Below are 20,353 nucleotides of genomic sequence, written 5' to 3'. Positions count from 1 at the left end.
TATGTGAACGTAAAAATGACATGATTATTTATTTTTAGTACGTAAACGACACTCTTAATCAAAATTTAGACGCTACCTTAGTCTACACGATATTTAAGTTTAATACTGTTGCCGCCATTTTAATATATTGCGATGGCGGGATTTCTTTGGTTATATTCGAAAGCTTTAACTTACTAGACGATTCAGTATTTTGAATCGATTAAATTTTGAATCGCTACAGGTTTTGCTAGACAGAATAACATAGAAAGTTTCCCTCTCAAGTTTTAAGTTAAATTTAAGTCTGTACTAAAGTTCAATAGAGTAATACTTAAACACCATGACGATCACAATTGTCGTAATGTTCTCAGCAACATAATTTGCTACAAATTATACCAAATGTTTGTTCAACGCTCTTAAGTATACGTAATCAATAAAATTAGGAAAACTTTCTGTGGCGTCTCATAAAAATCTGTAATTATAATACAATTAGCTTTTCCTGTGACATCGACCGCGTGTGTTATCAGCCCCCGCTATAGCTAGTTGGGGGATGATTTTTGAAAAAATAAGAACCTTATACCCAATTCATCATTTATAATATTATTATGAATTTAATTCGAAGAAGTCTGAGCTTGGCGGTCGTCAAGAAAGCTTTCTCAAGGATATTATAAAAATAATATAAAAGTTTTCTCTAATTTCCACAGTTAAGTTAGGGTTTGGCCATACTGTTGTTTTTATTTATATGAAATCTGTCTGTATATAATTTAATATATCGCTAATACTATGTATTTTATTAAAATACACAAAATTGTAGCACAAATGCTCTTTTCACAATTTTTTAAATAATAAATATTAGACTATTCTTTAAATCTTAAAATAAATATTCGATTTTTAAATTTGGAGATTAATTTTCCTTTAACAAAAGCCAGAAGAGTTTTTACATTTAATATCATATGAATATTTAGTTCAGTATTCTAATCTAGTTTTAGTTGAATTACAGTGCTAATAAAATAATATCAAAATCGTGAGTTAGATCACGCTCCAACCCCGATATTCGACACACATTTGAACGCACCTTTATTTGCAAAAATTAAAGATACTACAGATGTGACACAACATAACAAGAGCAATATGGCAATAGCCACTTTCATATCCAGTCGCAGATTATGCATAGGTTATAGTGTGAGAAAATCATAAAAAGGCTAATGAAGAGGGCACTCGTAGCCAGTTTGAATTGATACGAAGAAATAGGTAAGCATATTGTAGAAGAGAAGGGATTGAATCTAAATCTAAGTATAGTTTTTACTTCCAAAGCGTCTTTCCTATACGTATTAGATGCGCTCTTTTATGGATTATTGATCGAATTTTTACTGACACGATCCTATAGCGTGAATGGAGTAAAAGATAATACTTCTGTACTATAGTTATTTACAAATAGGCCCCACTAACACAAGCCAATGGCCTACGTGAGGACTCAAGTCTCGTCGAGCAAAGAAAGTGGTTGTCGCAACTCGCCAGTCTCAGTGTCTGAAACTGATTTGGAGTCAAAAAGACGAATTTAGTGAATTGGTTTCCGAACGGTGAAAGTGTCGAGTGGAAATTGTTATAATGTGTTGTTTTGTTGTTGTTTTTGTGAACCGTTGATGGTTTAGGTGAGTTTGTGTACCTACTAGTATTTATATCTTTTACGGCTATGTTACATTTTTTATGGTTTATGTATGTAAGTAACTATATAATTGACTGGTGTGTAATCCTTAAAATGATTATGTTATTCTGGCTCCATAGACACTCTGTCTCTCTCATCTTTGGTAGGATGAGCATCTGGACCCTTCTTTTGGACTCCTTAATTTTTCATCTCCACTTCGTATGCTCTTGCATCCTTAGTACTCAGATCATTAGATATATCAGACCGTGAAACGTAGGCTAGGGCACTCGTTTATCCTCAAGGGCTAAATAAGACCTACATGGCAAGAGACAATATAATGTTGTAATTATGTCAGACTAAGGCAATTTGTGATTCTTTGACCAATAAATCAATCAGATAAAACATTTTCACAGTGAAAAATAAAGTGTAATCACAGCGCCTGGCAATGGTCCTGTAATGTCGGGAATCATATGTTCCGAATTTGAAGATTTTCTGCAACTCATAATTGTCTATTTGTGAACATCGAAAATAATATAAACTGCTAGCAGCGCACTGGGACTTTTTTCTGGGAAATTCGGGATAAGTGTACCCTAGGTGTTGTTCTAGCATATATTCTACTCGTCGTCTCGATTTTGCGTGACTCAGTCACACGGACATCCACACTAACTTTCGCAATTATAATATAAGTGGGCTGTTTACCCAATAAAGACAAGGTCATGATCTTGATGCTCTAAAGTATTACCTAAAGAAAAATAAATGTATTAGAATAAGGAAACAAATCGAGTGTTATAAAATCCGAGCTTACAGCTTCTTTAAGAGTAGAGAGGTACTACAGTCAACACAAGTTACCCTGCATGAGCCTCTAAGGCGCGGTAATAGCGGCGAGTACGCAATGCATTTGGGTAGGTTGATGTGCTGTTGACTGTACATTTAAAAGTTGAGTAATTATAATTGTATGCCTAAAATTTTTCAATATTCAGTAGTAACACTTTGCTATTACATAATGTAAGGTAACATCACGCGTATTGAATTCTAAAACATATTGAATAAGACAACCATACAAGAGTACTTCAAAATTACAAACCTAACTAACATTATGAATGCGAAGGTTAGTTTGTTACCTCTTCATTCTCTCTTCATTTATACATACAATCTTTTTGAAACCCATAAATACATACAGGGTATTTTAACAGTATATCCTACTAATATTATAAATGCGAAAGTTTGTGAGAATGTATGTATGTCTGTTACTCTTTTATGTAAAATCTACTAGACCGATTGTTATGAAGTTTGATACACGGGTAGAATATAACGTGGAATAACACATAGGGTACTTTATATCCCGAAATTCCACATGGGAGCAAAGCCCCGGGGCGCAGCTAGTAAGTTATATATTCACAATATGCGTGGTACACAGAATACAACAACTTCCAGAAGAAATTTATCGCAAAAAAGAACTTATGTAAATGGATTTGTTATACATGTCACACATGCTTTTTAACTTATTTTTGAAAATAATAATAGATTCCAGATTTTTTTCATCAAATTATTATTTTCAAATAAACTTATGTGTCGGAATTTTAAATTTCGAATACTACTAAGTACTGATCAGTTAATATACTTATATTTTATTTTTGACATAGATTCGTTTGGGTCAACATTCGAATTTGCTCATGAATTAGTGTAGTTAATGATAACTCTGCTTATTTTGTAGTGAGGAGAAGAATACAGACTATGATTCACGGGAAAAGATACTTTTCCCTTTGACACAGACGCGGGAAAAGCCGCGGACACAAGCTACTACTACTACTAGCTTAAATAATTCAAACAGTTGAACTGTTACATCATCTCCAACAATCCATATCACAACTTTCTAATCAATATTTGCCGGGGACTTAATAAAAATGTCACGTGTAGTTAATCATATTGATGAGGAGACATTATTCTTTAGCTTTTTTACTAGTTATTTATTAACAACAGAACTAGATGGCGCTGTTGCGGTTAAAATTGCCTGGTCCTCATTTTGATTACTGATAAAGGCACTGATTAGTTCGAGTCCTAGTTTACTTACACCTGCACTTAACACTCGCACAAACACTAATCAATATGCGAACCGAGCTTTAAATAAATAATTTTATTAGTCCGACGGGGGGTGTTTTAATTGGGACACAGCACAGTAAGTCAAGACAGAATATTTCAATAAATAAATATATTTTATTTTGCAACCAATTGCACAAAACGGCTGGAGGATCGGGTGTATTGCTTTGTTTTGTTATCAATATTAGACAAATCATAGAAATACGTTACATAACCATTTCACCGGAACTGACAAGTTACAATCGACGTAAACAAGTGTGAACCAAGTTACGGTTGGAGAATTCGCTTTCTAACCTCTCTTATCAGAGCGCTTAGTGCGAGTTTTCAATTCGATTTCGACCGTGTCTCCGTTTCGCATTCGCTGCGAACCAATCACACTGTGACAAGATGTGCGTGATGCGATGTCCGGCATTCATCCGCTGACGTCTCATACAAATTTTTCTTTGCACATACGATATTATGTGAAATGTGAATTGCATAGTCGCACTACGGCCTATGTTTATTGGGATCGCGTGAGATACGTTTGCAATTTTTATGTAATAAAATTTATTGATACGTAAATTCTGTATTTTAGTATTTGCTTGGAGATAGCTAAGTTTTTATGGTGACTTTTACTTCTTTCCAGTTTTACTAGCGGTAACTATAACAGTAATAATTACATCAATAATAGTGCATGACTACGCAAAAAAGTGTTAAAATCTTGTTCTTTGATATAACATTTTGGTCTTCACACAGCCATGTTTTATCTGATGTCGTCTTATCAAATGATACAAACTTATTAATTGATTATTTCGGCCCGTTTCCGCCCATTGCTGAGGATAGGTCTTCCTTCGCGTAAAAATCTATTACTCAGTAATATTAGTACTCAGCAATATTTTTTTTTACACAGCATATTATTGTTAACACTGGTGTCAGATTCTATTGACATGCGGCTTTAACGACATCACTACTTAATATACTATCAATCTAACTACATGAGTACTGGTATACAAGTATTATGAGGCACAATAAATGAGGCACGGATCAGATTTTTTTCGGGATAAATGTTATAATGAATACGTTAGTTCAAGAGTACAGGTGACGTGTGGTCTTAGAATGGTGGCCAATCCATATCACTCACGTGGAGTGGAGGTGACTAAGGAACCTTTGATTAACATCTAATAGGTAACAACACCATTTCCAAAGAGGATTACGTCAATCAATAATGGGTGTTCGCGTAAAAATAGGTAAGTAGACCCTTGTCTCCGACGCAATATAGGAGGAGGAAATAGGTAAAATTCTCAGATGGAAGATACATTATCTTCCATCTGAGCATTTTACCTACTTCCTACTTTAACTATTCAGAAGTCGTTATTATTGCATACATTTAAATGCATGAAGTAAAAAAGCCATTCTTACTAACCGTGTACAATATACGTCTTGAAAAGTATGTCAACCTCAGATGACCGTTAACCTGTCGCTTGCACGTATCTTACACAAAGTGAAGTGACATACATAGTTCACATTGTTCAAAACCAATATATCAAGAAACTAAAGATAAAGCCACGAATAAGGCTTTACGTATAGTTTTTTGATATTTGAGCTATGATACCGCCTCATAATAGTTAACAGTAATTGGATCACAATATCGCGGTCTGCCTACATGATGCAGTCATTCATCGAACAGCAAGACAGCTAGCTGCTGATTAGAACGGGTTTTTATTTATAAAATTGCTAGTGATACAGAAAAACCGATAAAAAGTTCTTAACACTATGGATACAAATCTGAAAACATTTTCTTGTTATTTATTATTTTTTCTTTTTACGGTACGGAACCCTGAGAAATCTAGAATAATAATAGAAACTATCAAAAGTATCTACTGCCTGTAAGCTATATATTAATGTATTGGTATATTGATGTATTAGATATAATTATCGACAGTATTACAACTTTATATACGTATTATTACTATTACACTATCATTATTCTAGATTATTTTTCAAGGACAATAAAACAATCTATTTATCTTCAAAATCCAAATCCAAATCCAATAAACCTTGATATTGACATTACCTTAGTCAATATCAAAGCCATTGGACAACTGCATATAATTTGTCTAATGTCTAGTCTGTGTCCATGCGTGCGGGTCAGTCAGTATAAATAACGGTATATCGGCTGCCGTTCCGTTCGTGTTCCTGACCACTAACGGTCACATTCTTGACATTTCCTGTCCGTAACTCAAACCGGTCTGAGAACTTTGACACACGGAGACGCTAATAATTACATAATGCTTAGATCTTACTAATAGTTAGCATTATGTTTGGATTGATTTACACAACATTTTGATATCTGGCATAATAATGACAATATAATGGTTACAGGTGAAGATGAGCGCGATAGTGAACGTGGCAGCCGACGTGCTGTCAGGGTCGGTCATCGCCGCAGCATCAGGCTCACAGGTTCGTATTGACTATTATGATAATTCACTTAAACAGCAAAATTAAAAAGAATATTGTAGTGATGTGTGTGTAAATACACAAACAACTGTCGGTAGCTACCATGTCAAAAGGACTTAGCATTAATGTTTCTTACATATAGTTATAATCTTTTTCCAGGTAGCCTGGTTCATCCCGATGCTGGTGGCAGCCATTGCGTACTACCAGTACGACCAGTCGGACCCCGAGGGCCGGCCGGGGGACATCCCGGAAACGGAACTGCTACCGGAGTACGACTTCATCATAGTCGGCGCCGGTTCTGCTGGTCAGTGAGTACACATGCTAGTGAACTGAATTCTAGGCTGGTTCATCTCGATATTGGTGGAAGCTATGGACTACTTTATTTACCACTCGAAAGCAAGAGGGCATTCTTGAAGGCCCCAATTTCGGTATAAATATTAAGAAACAGTAAATATATCTTCTACATTCGGGATTAGAAATACTAACTTCATTAAAAAACATGCACAAATTAAAAGAATTTTGTTTTCACTACAGGAGCGGTGGTGGCGAATCGACTCTCAGAAATAGGGCATTGGAAGGTGCTAGTACTGGAAGCTGGCGGAGATGAGACAGAGATATCGGATGTGCCACTCTTAGCCGGCTATCTGCAGTTGAGCAAACTGGACTGGAAATATAAGACAGAACCATCGGGAACATCGTGCTTAGGTAAGTTGTCAGTCCCCATCAAAATTACCTTCTATTGTCGTCGCCAATGAATACTTTCATTCGCAAAAAGATGTGCAGTCCACCATGCATAGCACAGCATAATAAACAAAGTTGGCCAAAAATATCTTTTCTCACCCTTAGAATGATATGAAGAAAATGGAACATAGAACCTTACAGATAAGGTATTCGTAAAAAACTATAGATAAGTTAATTGATACAAATATTTTTAAATAAAGATTATTTCAAAAATATGTATGTTTTCTACAAGTCTATTAATGTTATTTCTTCATATATTTCCAGCTATGGAAGGAGGACGATGCAACTGGCCTCGTGGAAAAGTCCTTGGCGGCAGCTCAGTTTTAAACTATATGCTGTATCTACGAGGAAACAAAAAGGACTACGATATATGGGAGTCGATGGGAAACAAAGGATGGGGATACAATGACGTTCTGTACTATTTCAAGAAATCTGAAGACAACAAAAATCCTTATTTAGCGCAAACACCCTACCACAGCACGGGTGGTTATTTGACAGTAGCTGAAGCTCCGTATCATACACCTTTAGTCTCCAGTTTCATAGAAGCTGGCTTAGAAATGGGGTATATGAATAGGGATATAAATGGAGAAAACCAAACTGGATTTATGGTAGCACAAGGTACTATTCGCGGTGGCAGACGCTGTTCCACATCAAAAGCTTTCTTACGACCCGCGAAAGAGCGCCACAACCTTCACATAGCCATGCACAGTCATGTCTCTAGGGTTATGATTGACCCTAGAACAAAAATCGCGTTTGGAGTAGAATTTATTAGAAATAAAATGATACACAGAATACGGGCCCGAAAGGAAGTTATTCTGTCAGCTGGAACAATAAATTCTGCTCAGTTATTAATGCTTTCTGGTATTGGACCAGGTGAAGAACTAACAAAACATAGGATACCAGTGATACAAAATTTGCCAGTTGGAAAGAATCTACAAGATCACATAGGCTTGGGTGGTTTAGCTTTTATGGTTAATAAACAAATATCTATTGTAGAACATAGACTACATACAGTGAGTACATTAATGGAATATGCGGTAATGGGAGAAGGACCTTTGACTATAATGGGTGGAGTGGAAGGATTAGCCTTTGTAAACACAAAATACGTAAACGCATCAGAAGATTTCCCTGACATAGAATTCCATTTCATATCTGGTTCAACCAATTCTGATGGCGGTGAACAGCTGCGTAAAGTACATGGTCTGACAGAGCAGTTTTACGATGCTGTATTCAGACCAATAAATAATATGGATGTTTGGAGTATTATTCCTATGTTATTAAGACCAAGAAGCAAAGGTTTTGTACAATTGCGCAGCGCTAATCCTTATGACTATCCGTATATATATCCAAATTATTTAACAGACGAAATGGATGTTAAAACATTAGTTGAAGGCGCTAAAATAGCTTTTGCTGTATCCAGGACGAAAGCATTTCAGAGATATGGGTCATCATTCAACAAGCATGTGTTTCCTGCCTGTGTTAGTATACCAAGATTTTCGGATGCTTTCTGGGAATGCATGATCAGGCAATATACTTGTACAATTTACCATCCCGTGGGTACTGCGAAGATGGGACCTTATTGGGACAATGAAGCAGTGGTAGACCCTGAATTGAGGGTGTATGGTGTAAAAGGATTGAGAGTGATTGATGGTAGTATTATGCCAACCTTGGTTAGTGGCAACACCAATGCCCCGATCATTATGATCGGAGAAAAGGGAAGCGATATGATCAAAGAGTTTTGGTTAAAGAGAAGAATGTCGAGGTACTATGCTTGACGGCGATGTACAAATCTTCAGTATTTTATCAGTATTATTTATTTGTAAATAGTTAATTTATTCGAGTTTAATTTATTTAGTTTTACACGTACATCTGTAAATAAAGATAATGTATATCGTTCAAAAACTATAAATTAAGTTCTCTTTTACCATTTAATCACAATCTGTCAGTCGTTCTGAAATCTGCTACTATTTTAGTTAAATAATTATTATGTTAAGAACTTTCTGATTAACATATGAAACATACGTATTTATATAATCATTGACTTATAATATTGCTAGCTGTTGTCCGTGGCTCCGCCCGCAAACCAATATAAAACAATCATTCACCCTCAAATGCAGGCGCTAGGGATTTATTTTTGAAAAAAAGTAGACTATATTTGACTTAGATTATACATATTTACAGCTATATGAATTAAAATCCGTCCAATGTTTTAGACGTGAAATTGTGACAGACAGAAAAGACTATCATTTATGATATTAGTAAATAAGCAGTATGTATGGAGAACTATGAATCGTCGATAAAAAATATCATAACAGGTCACAATGCTAGTGATCTTATCTTTATAATGTATTACAAAGAGATGATTTATAATTGTTTACAACATTAATTACAAGTAATTTGTTGAGTATTTGTTGTTTTTATTAATTTCCTGAATTATGCCGAAAAAAAGAGAAATTATATAACACATATATAATCACTTTTTTCAACATCCGACCCTTCACACTGCTATATGAATAGTACGAAAGATAGTAAAATTATTTCCTCACCGTCATACGAGAGCAATGTGAAGGTGAGTCGGGCGGGGAATTAAAAAATGTCATATTCCATTTGAGATTTTGTTCAAGAACTGGAGAAATAAATTATTAACCGCTGTAAATATTTTGGAGGATTTTGCCCAGTACAAAATATAAGCATATTTATTATTCATAATAAGGGACGTATAAATATTAAACCCTGTTGAAACATTTTGCAACCAAACAGAGCACTCTAAACTGCTGAATTGCAACTCTTTGTATTATAATAATGCGCACAGAGTATTTTTACACAGATCTTCATTTGTTAAGAAGACGGAGCATGGAAATTAAAAATTTTATTAAACAGTAGTTGTTTTATTTCATGTAAAACTAATTTCAATTTAACAGTTATTACGACATCAAATAAAATATATGATATAATGAATATTAGAGTGAAGCATGGGGATAGCCTTTGCCCTTTCAGTGGGAACAGACTAATGTAAAAAATGTGGCATCTGACCGCATCATACTCTGTACACGGTGCGACAACCTGGCTCGATGCACAATACATAACTTGCTTAATCAAATCTGCTGACTTAGCCCCCTATTGTCACATTGTTAATCAGTCGCGCGTCTTTGGCCGATCGGAATTAAAGTCCATGTCGTAAATTGCATACCGAACATGTCCAGCTACGGTCATGTATCGCCGCTTCGGCCCATCATCTCAAATACACGGATCATGTTCAGCCTCCTACCTGGACTTGGAGCTATGATAGTATTGAGGATGGCGATACATTTATACCGACCTGATATAGAAGACGCAGAGAACAGAGTCAGAGACAACCCTTTGAATAATTTGTACGACTGTTACGACTTCATCATAGTTGGAGGTGGAACAGCAGGGTCTGTGCTAGCTAACAGACTTTCAGAAAACCCTCAATGGACAGTGCTACTCCTCGAAGCAGGTCAGGACGAAAACGTTTTAGCAGATGTACCCAGCATATTTCCTGTTCTACAAAGTTCTTCCATAGATTGGCAGTTTGTGACGGAACCTAGTAATGAGTATTGCTTAAGTATGATGGATTATCGATGTAAGTGGCCACGTGGAAAAGTCCTCGGTGGTTCCAGTGTTCTAAATGCTATGCTGTATATAAGAGGTAATAAACGCGATTACGATTACTGGGCCACCATTGGTAATACAGGATGGTCATATAAGAGCATTTTGCCTTATTTCTTGAAAGCAGAAGACATGAGAATTCCGGCTTATCAAAGTGACCCCTACCACGCCACTGGTGGGCCTTTGACAGTTGAATATTTCAAATTTCAGCAACCAATTACAGAAAAAATTTTAGAAGCTGGTAGTCAACTCGGATATAATATTTTGGATGTGAATGGTGAATATCAAACTGGTTTTACGAGATCTCATGCAACGGTTCGTGAAGGACTCCGATGTAGCGCTGCAAAAGCTTATTTGAGACCAGCAAGTAATAGGCCTAATCTTCATGTAAGTGTGCACTCTTTGGTAGAAAAAATATTGATAGATGAACAGAAAAAAGCGTACGGAGTGAAGTTTATGAAACACGGTCAACAACGTATAGTGAAAGCCAGTAAGGAAGTCATCCTATCTGCTGGAGCTATTCAGTCTCCTCAACTGCTAATGCTATCAGGAATAGGAAATGCAGAGCATCTTAAAGAAGTCGGCATTTACCCTATAGTCAATTTACCAGGAGTGGGTAGAAATCTTCAGGATCACATTGCAATGGGAGGACATTCCTTCCTCTTTGACAATCCTTATGAGAATGGCACGGATTATTGCTTCAACATCAAGAACGCTCTATCTGTAAACAGTTTAGTAGATTTTGCATTACATAAAAGTGGATTGTTATATAGTATGATGGAAGCAGAAGCTATGGCATTCGTCAATACAAAGTACCAAGATCCCAATGAAGATTATCCAGACATTCAGCTGTTTATTGCTCCAACAGCTGATAACTTAGATGGAGGATGGTTCGGAAAGCGAGCTAACGGGCTAACCGACGAAACTTATGCCGTGTTATACGAAGATATATTATTTGATTCTTCATTTTCTATAGTACCTTTACTGCTTAGGCCCAAAAGTCGGGGTTATATAAAATTGAGAGACTCCAATCCGTATTCGCCACCGCTCATTTACCCAAACTACTTCTCCGATCCACAGGATATAAAAGTTTTGGTAAGTATTTAATTACTAGCTTTTCTCTCATCTCTATTAGATTGACGAGAAAAAGTGCCTGTGAAGGTCTAATTTCTGAATAAATGATTTGAATTTTGAATTTGAATTTATATTATACATTCTAATCCAGCCAATTTAGTAGTTACACTGTAATTTTTTGCCAATAATCTATCATAGAAGTAATAATGTGAATGTAAATGTTCAAAACAAGGCATTGTTTCCATATTTCAGGTTGAAGGAGCCCGCATAGTCCAAGCTTTGGTGGAGACACCAGTGCTGCAAGAGCTCAAAGCACGACCGAACCCGAACCGAAACCCTGGCTGCGCGGAACACGAGCTAATGTCTCAAGAACACTTGGAATGCCAGGCGAGGCACCACACTTTGACGATATATCATCCGGTCGGCACCTGCGCAATGGGACCTGTTGACAATGCTGAAGCGGTCGTTGATCCGAGATTAAGGGTGAGTGTTCTTCTCTTCCTCCATTCTCCCAACGACTAGCTCTCCTTTCATTCTATGTTCTTTCTTTCTTGTCGGGTGTGATCAGAATAAATAACTAGACTTCCTAGGTACCGCATATTTAGACTTGGAGGACTAAATACACTATATAATAGGTGAACTTCTGAAGGCCATGCAGAAAAAATAAACCCAAAATTACTTGGACATCGTGTGTTAAATTATAATTATCATTCATAAATGTATAATAGTTATGTATAAAAGTTTTATAATTTAACACGCAATTTAACATCTTTACATGTGTTTCTATAATTTGTAGAAAATGTTTCTATTGTTTAAACGCAAGCAGTTTTTGTAGTAATTCTGGACATACAAAACACCAAATATTATATGTTTCTTTTGTACAAGTGCATGATGTGATTATGCATCTTTTTTTTTAATGCTAAATAGTTTTACATTTATTGTGTATTTTTCTTTCATGCACCATTTAACTTAAACGGTGTAAACTCGAATAAAATTGTATAGTTCGGATACATTGTTATCATGAGTAGGAATTAAAATAAATAGTACGAGGATTACAAGTAAATAGAAGTAGAGATGTTATGTATAGTCAAGTCATCAAGCTATCAAAATTCATTAAAAACAATAAAAAATAATCTTTTCTCACAATTCATAAACTTCAACATGGTTAATTCCATTTTAGGTGTATGGAATCAAAAACTTACGCGTGGTCGACGGAAGCATTATGCCCACAATCGTCAATGGCAATACGAACGCACCGATCATCATGATTGCTGAGAAGGCATCCGACATGATCAAGGAGGACTGGAGTGACGTTACAAACTACGAATTCACAAGTTGCGCAGGACCTTATAAAAGACAACAAGAGGATCCAGGAGACAGTGATGGACCAAAAAAAGTTAACTTGAATATCACTCATCCGACTCCCAACCTATTTCATGAAACTTACGAATTGTTCCCTCAATTAGATGAATTTGAAAATAGACCAAATCAAAATAATTTTGACAACAGCAAACCATCAAATCCGTTGCCTAAAGATATTAATAAAAATCATACTTCAAACAACAATGGACAAAAACCTAAACAAATACAACAATCATATAAGCCCACAGAATTTAAAGAATCTACAGCAAATCCGAATTACATTCCAGTTTATCCTTTCATAGATGATTATGGAAGACAATACTATGCTCCATTTCCTTATTGGCCTAGTTGGAATCAAATTAATAAAGGCAATAATAATTTGAACAGAAATATACATTATTCGAGCAATAAGAAAAATCCTTTAAAAAAATATGGGTTAAAAAAACAAAAACCAGTTAATTCGTATAATTATTTGACACCATCGTATGAAGACAAAGATGCTTTTTATGAAACGAAGCAAATATCAACTCCAGAAGGACGAAAGTGCAAGGTTTGGCTATATTACGATGGAGTGAAGTATGAGGTTATACTGTAGGCGATAAGGTTAAATTATTAATTTATTACAAATCCAGTGAATAGATGTATCTAATTGTTCATTATCAATAAACTGTTTAATACAGTTATCAGAGTTTGATTTGCAACTTGCTATAGCGTTTGTTCGCTTTTTTCTACCTCTAAATAAGCGAACAAACACACCTAAAAATACATACGCAAAATGCACCTGTTAATAAGGTGCACACACTGGTGCACATGCACACTACACAGTGGGAGTAGCTGGAGCCGGTTAGACACTATCACCGAAACTAATACAGATGCCGACGTGGATGAATGAACATTGCGTAATTTGTATGAGAATAAAAAACCATTAATCCACCTAAGTTTGGTGAAATGTTTCTCGATAATGTATACATTAGATATCGAGAAGACCATCATTTTTTTATGTTTATCAAATAAACATTATTTACTCAAGCATAATCCTTACATATTATAAAACAAAGTCCTCTGCCGCGTCTGTCTGTTCGCGATAAACTCAAAATCTACTGCACGGATTTTCATGCGGTTTTCACCAATAGATAGTTTGATTCCTGAAGAACGTTTAGGTGTATAATTTATTATGTTTTTATCCAAGCGAAGCCGGAACGGGCCGCTAGTAACAATATAAACATAAAATATATACATACTTAACGCATTCAAATCTTAACATAGTGTTTATACGAGCCATGAGCAACATTGTATTTAATGTGCTATTAAAATTGAGAATACCTTGAGAAATCATCTGATCCATCGAGCACAGATATTGTGCCATGTTACGAAAGGGTATCATAAAGATGTTCCCAAGTATTATTATTTCTATAGTAACAATCATAATTACGAAGTTATTCAAAATAACGTCACTACTCACTAACGCCTTCTATTTTATATTCGAGTGTGTTAATTGCTAATACTGGCGTCAGATTTTATTCACAGTACTTAATACATGAGACATAAAATATGATTAATTCTAATTAATTACACATTTATCATATATATATATTTATTTAATAAATCATTAAAAATAAATAACGTAGTACTATATATATGAAATTGGAAACTCTTGATAGAAATCGCAGATATTTATAAATGCATCCCAGTGCGTGCATCGTTGCAGTGTGCAGTTTGCGGGAGGACAATGCACTTGCTTGCGACACGTGTGTTTTAGTGCAATTTCTACTCGTTTAAGTGCTCGTAAGGGAAACTTTCATTTGTAAAAGGTATGTAAGACTTTAAAAGATTTATTTAATTTTTTTGTATTAATGACACCGAATACAAAAGACATGTTTTTTCTCTTCCGTGGTTAGTGTGAATTGTTGGACATGGTTTATAGTAAGATAAAGGTTTTGCTAAGTCGAGACTATTCTTTTATCATTAGTTAACTTGTTGTTAAAATAACATTAAACAATGTTATAATAGAAATTCCAAAAATTTGAAATTCCAAAACAGAATTAATATTACGAAAATATAAAGCGTTTTTGGGGTAAGATAAACCCAAAAATGGCAAAACTCTTTTTCAACCAATTTTAACCTTTTAAATCCAGTGATTTAAAAGGGCAAGTCACGACAATTATTTTCAGAATAGGACTTTTGCGTTTAAAATTTAATTCTTCAAGTTTTTATTTAATTCTGGTTTCGGATATAAGAAGCTATTAATTTTTATGTAATGTACGTACATACTTACTATTTTTATTGACGCAAGTGTGACAGAAAATAGAGACTTGTGAAGAGAAAAGACATATAGCGCCGAAACCCTAATGATGGGAAATGGCAAGATGATGCCCTACCTATAATAAATGCCTTAAAACTAAATAAATTCGGAAAGTACATCAGTGAAACGCTTGCAAAGTTGGAAAGTGGACGGAGAAAGGTAAATCGCATAATTTGATCTGGTTTCTCCCTCTGATGAATCAAACTAAAATATCAATATCGTTACAAATATATATTCCATTTAAGATACAAGTTTTAGTTATCCATTGTCATCGTAACTAAATGTATATGCAAAATTTCATCACGGCTGCATCATCGGCTGAAGATGTCAGGTTCAAAATTGAGTAGCAGAATGCCACCTGAACATACATAGTTTAGTAATATAGCTCTTATAATACCCTCCAGAATGATCAGTCTATTTTCCTGTTTGGTCTATTTTGTATATTTCTCTTGTTTTCTCAAAAAAGATCGATATCTCAAACTAAAATTAAGTTACTGAAATGAATTATTTTGATTTTTCATATTGCCTGATAATAAATCTGAGCAAAATCAATATAATAAAATGTTGCAGATTTTATTCCATTTACAATGAATAATGAAATATTTATGCCATGAGTTCGTTGTTATATTAAATTTTGACGATAGGTATTATATGTAAAATCCCAAGATTCTTAATAAAAGTTCATAAAAATCTAAATATAATGTTTAACCATCATTATGATCAACCACAGCCAGTTACTAGAATTACTAGAAGAATTTAAATATGAAATATTAACAAGTTTCATAAATCCCCTTTAACCATATGCTAAAAACATCATGCGGACATTCTGCTCATTTTATACAATAGGTTAATAAATTCTTATTCCAGGTGAAGCCATGTGGGCCTGTGACCCAGCTTTGACAGCCGAGATTGTGAGCAGCTACTATGTAGCCGGGCCTGCGTTTACCAGCGTTCTTCAGGCGCTTTTAGCAGCACATTGTGCGCTGGTCGGCGATCATCTGTGGCCTGCTGATGCCACTCAGGCAGTCCTTGACGGTAAGGCACGTAGCGAGTTAACAGCTAAGTGCAGTTATCATGTTGCCTGGCAAAAATGTACGATACCCCGACTCCGAAGTGGCTGGCTCCTCCCTTCTACTAGAAAAGAGCTGACGGTTTCTAAATCGCTGAAGATACATTTCCAAATATAGCTAAGAACACTCTCGATTATCTATCAAATAAAAAAACTATGAGCTGGCTGCTACGATACATACAGATACACAGACTCCTCCGGTCGTCGCGGATTAAAAACTAGCCCGGGATCCACACTGGGAATTCCAGTAGAGTCAGATATATTTTTTATGCCTCTAGAAAGAGCAAATAAATATTGCAAACCACACAACAAGATCAAAAGTTGATCTCTGAATAAATCATCTACATATATATAATTTTATTTTAACTGATTTCAGATCCTAATTATGACTTCATCGTTGTCGGTTCTGGTTCAGCTGGGTCTGTCGTCGCCAACCGCTTGAGTGAAGTACCAGACTGGAAGGTACTGTTAGTGGAAGCTGGGGACAATCCATCCTTGACCACAGAGGTATCCATATTTAATATTATTTGTTACTTAGCCGTATGGCATGACTACCCTTAAATGTAGGCTTTTCTGGTCCAACACATTCTATCAAGAGCTACATACTAATAATTTTAATAATATCTAGGCTCATACACTCGAATTGGTGATGTAAGCAACAAGACAATTAAACCATAATAGTGCTGCTGGGGTGGACATATTTACCGCAACAGCCAAATTAATTTTTTTAACTTTCACCTTTTTAACATTAATTACAGATGCCTCAACTGTTCTACGCTAATATGAACACCACAAAGGACTGGAAATATAAAAGCCAACCTCAAGATACAGCTTGTCGTAGTTATAAGCACAAATCGTGCGCCTGGCCAAGGGGAAAAACTCTTGGGGGAACCAGCAGCATCAATGGCATGTTCTATATAAGAGGCAATAAGCACGACTATGATGAATGGGCCGAACAAGGCAATCGTGGTTGGAGTTATGAAGAAGTCTTGCCTTATTTTAAGAAAAGCGAAAACTACAACGGTGTACTGACGGATGACTTAAAAAAATACCATGCTTCCGGAGGCTATTTAAATGTTGAAAATCTTAAAGCAGATCCTTTGGAAGACGTGATGATAAAGGCTGCTAATGAATTAGGTTTAAAAACTGTCGATATCAACGGAGAGTCCCAAATTGGTGTAATGTTGTCATTTACCACTACACAAAATGGGGTACGACATAGTACTGCAAGAGCGTTTCTAAGTCCAATTAAGGATCGAAAAAATTTACATGTTATTAAAAACGCATATGTAACAAAAATTCTGTTTGAACCAAACACACAAAATGTAAAAGGCATTGTTATAAATAAAGAAGGAAATGATATTATTGTCAATGCAAAAAAAGAGGTCATAGTATCAGCAGGAGCTATTAATACACCGCAGTTATTATTACTCTCAGGCATTGGCCCTAGAAAACATTTAGAAGATTTAGATATTCCAGTCATAGCAGACTTGCCTGTAGGAGAGAATTTACAGGATCATGTTTTTGTTCCTATTTATTACACTAAAGAAGGGGATAAGAATACCATGTCATTGCCTAATGTAATCAGTGCATTTGCTCAATTCATGTTGGAAAATCGTGGGCCGTTTTCAGATACTAGTCCACATAGAACAGTAACTTTTATAAATACAATAAATTCAAAATCAGATGTTCCCGACGTGGAACATCACTACGTTATTTTCCCACCCAATATACAAAAATTGTTAGACATTTACCAAAAGCATGATCTGTCTGATGAAGTGCTTGGAAAGTTCCATAAAATATCTGAGAATAATTTTGTATTATTGTTGTACACTGTGCTTTTGAAACCAAAATCCAAAGGTCGAATTCTTCTCCAAAGCAAAGATCCAAATGTCTATCCATTGATTTATGCTAACTTTTTTGAAGACCCCGATGATTTGGAAACAATTATAAACGCAATGAAACAACATGGTCTCAAATTGGGTGAAACGAAATCATTCAAAGAAGCTGGTTTTAAATTGGAATGGCTAGATATAGAACCATGTAAGAAATATGACAAAATTTCAGATGAATTTCTGAAATGCATTTCAAGAGAATTATCATTTTCGCTATATCATCCAACAAGTACAGCCAAAATGGGTCCAATTGATGACGAAACAGCGGTGGTAGATCCTGAACTGAAAGTCCGAAAGGTTCGTGGCTTGAGGGTCATAGATGCAAGTGTGATGCCTTCCATTGTAAGAGGAAACACTAATGCTCCTGTTATAATGATTGCAGAGAAAGGCGCTGATATGATCAAAAAGGTTTGGTTACATACACACAATGAACTGTAAGATGACGATAGTATTAAACATACCCATATATTTAAGATTTAAATAAGTAAATATTTTGCAAAAGGTTAGATATTTGAGTATTATACATCCGCATGAAGGCAAAGTCAAAATAGGTATATTGTCAAAGAAATGTAATTTTAATTTTTTGTTACACTTCCTTATTTTTAGTCAATTTATTATGGCAAATACAAAACGTGTTTTGTGTCTCGTCGCTGAAATGACAACACAGTCATAACAGTTCATTTATTTACCGTGTATGATGCATTAAATAAAGAAAAGGAAAAGCTAAACGAAAAAGGTTAACGGCACATCATAATCATAAATGAAAATTTGATAATGTTAGTGAATAGAAGAGGTAAATGGAAGTAATTATACCAAAAAGAATTTATGAATTTGATTGGTGATTTGTTTGTTGTTTTAATAATTGAATGTTATAATAATTTATCTGTTAACAATAAAATTACCATGCTTGTTGATTACGAAACGAATGTACAATGTGTGAGTAAATTGTAATAAAATTTATTTTGTTTTAATTAACAGTTTGTGTGGTAGTTACGGAAATTTGCCTTTGGAATTTAGTCTCAGAGTATAGTAACTTTAGTATTTATTATCAAACTGTAGTCTGCACAATTTTACGATGAGGTAAATAATAAATACATATTATCTATCTCTCTATCTATCTATATCAAATTTCAGAATCATAAGTTATTTAAGAATAATAAGAACAGTTAGGTTTTTTTTTACAAAAAATGCATTTTTGACACAAACTTTTATAGTTGTCAGAAAGATCTTATTGCATTCAATGTGTGACAAAAATATCATGTCAACCGCTGAGGATTTCCCACGTCCGGAGACGTTCCTAGGCGCACCATCAGTTTTTGCTTATCATAATAATGCACTGTAATCCAAACTAAACGTATGCTTTAAATTTGAGTTGCAAGATTCCACCCGAATCAACATAGGGACATATACATTGCATTGCAAGTTAATTATAATCTTGTAAAACCCAGGTTCAAGCTGTTTTTGAAATTGATTGATAAATGTCATAGAAAAGAGGACATTTAAGCTTTAACCATTAAACAATTTTCATAGAAGTCATTACAGTAAACTAACTCATATTTCATTCACATAAAGTCAAAAGTTTTTTTTACTTCTTCTAAAATTGAAAAATGGAAACCACGAAAACCATCATTATTCTTAACAATAGTTGTCAAATAGGTTCCAATTTTAAATTGAATGTTGTGTGCACGTGAACGTTGAACAAAAAGATGGGACGACTAAACTGGTGTTTCACCATTATTATTGCGTAAGTTAAGTTCAAAATCACTGACGAATACTCAAGCTTCGAGTATAATCATCCGTATATTAGAATATCCGAAGCCATTGAAATTTTGCAATAATTCGGTGTAAATTCTTGGAGTGTTTCGTCCCAACGTTAGCCGGGTCGCGACATCTCTCTATGTGATGTAATTACCCTGTTATCTGTGCTTGCTCGGACGGATGTTTAGTTGGTTAATCATTTCCGAACAATTTGCACAATGTATGCGTCTTTGGCATGGACAAAGAGAGAGAGAGAATTTGTCTGTTTGAATTTGAGATTGAAGCATTCGTCTTGTGACTGTGACCTATATGAATTCGAATCTCACAAGAAACACACCAGGTATAAGATCAATGACTATGTTCCTTGT

General features: G+C 35.0%; 4 protein-coding genes across 4 annotated transcripts in view; 3 read left to right on the top strand and 1 right to left on the bottom strand.

Annotated features, from left to right (window-relative positions):
• Flo2 (Flotillin 2) overlaps positions 1-20,353 on the bottom strand; it is a 198,038-nt gene that overhangs the window by 33,708 nt on the left and 143,977 nt on the right. The window lies entirely within an intron of this gene.
• On the top strand, positions 1,465-9,302 carry LOC128679425 (uncharacterized protein). Its single transcript, XM_053761673.1, has 5 exons — positions 1,465-1,628; positions 6,080-6,157; positions 6,314-6,458; positions 6,689-6,859; positions 7,160-9,302. The coding sequence occupies exons 2-5, from the start codon at positions 6,086-6,088 to the stop codon at positions 8,668-8,670; spliced, it is 1,899 nt and encodes a 632-aa protein (XP_053617648.1). The 5' UTR covers positions 1,465-1,628; positions 6,080-6,085; the 3' UTR covers positions 8,671-9,302.
• Positions 10,026-13,644, top strand: LOC128679417 (glucose dehydrogenase [FAD, quinone]-like). The gene is made up of 3 exons (XM_053761657.1): positions 10,026-11,620; positions 11,852-12,082; positions 12,780-13,644. Exons 1-3 carry the CDS (start codon positions 10,091-10,093, stop codon positions 13,554-13,556), a joined length of 2,538 nt encoding a protein of 845 aa, XP_053617632.1. The 5' UTR covers positions 10,026-10,090; the 3' UTR covers positions 13,557-13,644.
• LOC128679426 (glucose dehydrogenase [FAD, quinone]-like) lies at positions 14,643-19,185 on the top strand. Its single transcript, XM_053761674.1, has 4 exons — positions 14,643-14,772; positions 16,131-16,298; positions 16,709-16,839; positions 17,091-19,185. Exons 2-4 carry the CDS (start codon positions 16,139-16,141, stop codon positions 18,663-18,665), a joined length of 1,866 nt encoding a protein of 621 aa, XP_053617649.1. The 5' UTR covers positions 14,643-14,772; positions 16,131-16,138; the 3' UTR covers positions 18,666-19,185.

Source organism: Plodia interpunctella, chromosome 21, assembly GCF_027563975.2.
Source record: "Plodia interpunctella isolate USDA-ARS_2022_Savannah chromosome 21, ilPloInte3.2, whole genome shotgun sequence".
Lineage (NCBI taxonomy): Eukaryota > Metazoa > Arthropoda > Insecta > Lepidoptera > Pyralidae > Plodia > Plodia interpunctella.
Note: the sequence above shows the minus strand (reverse complement) of the source record. Positions and strands in the feature narration are given on the sequence as shown.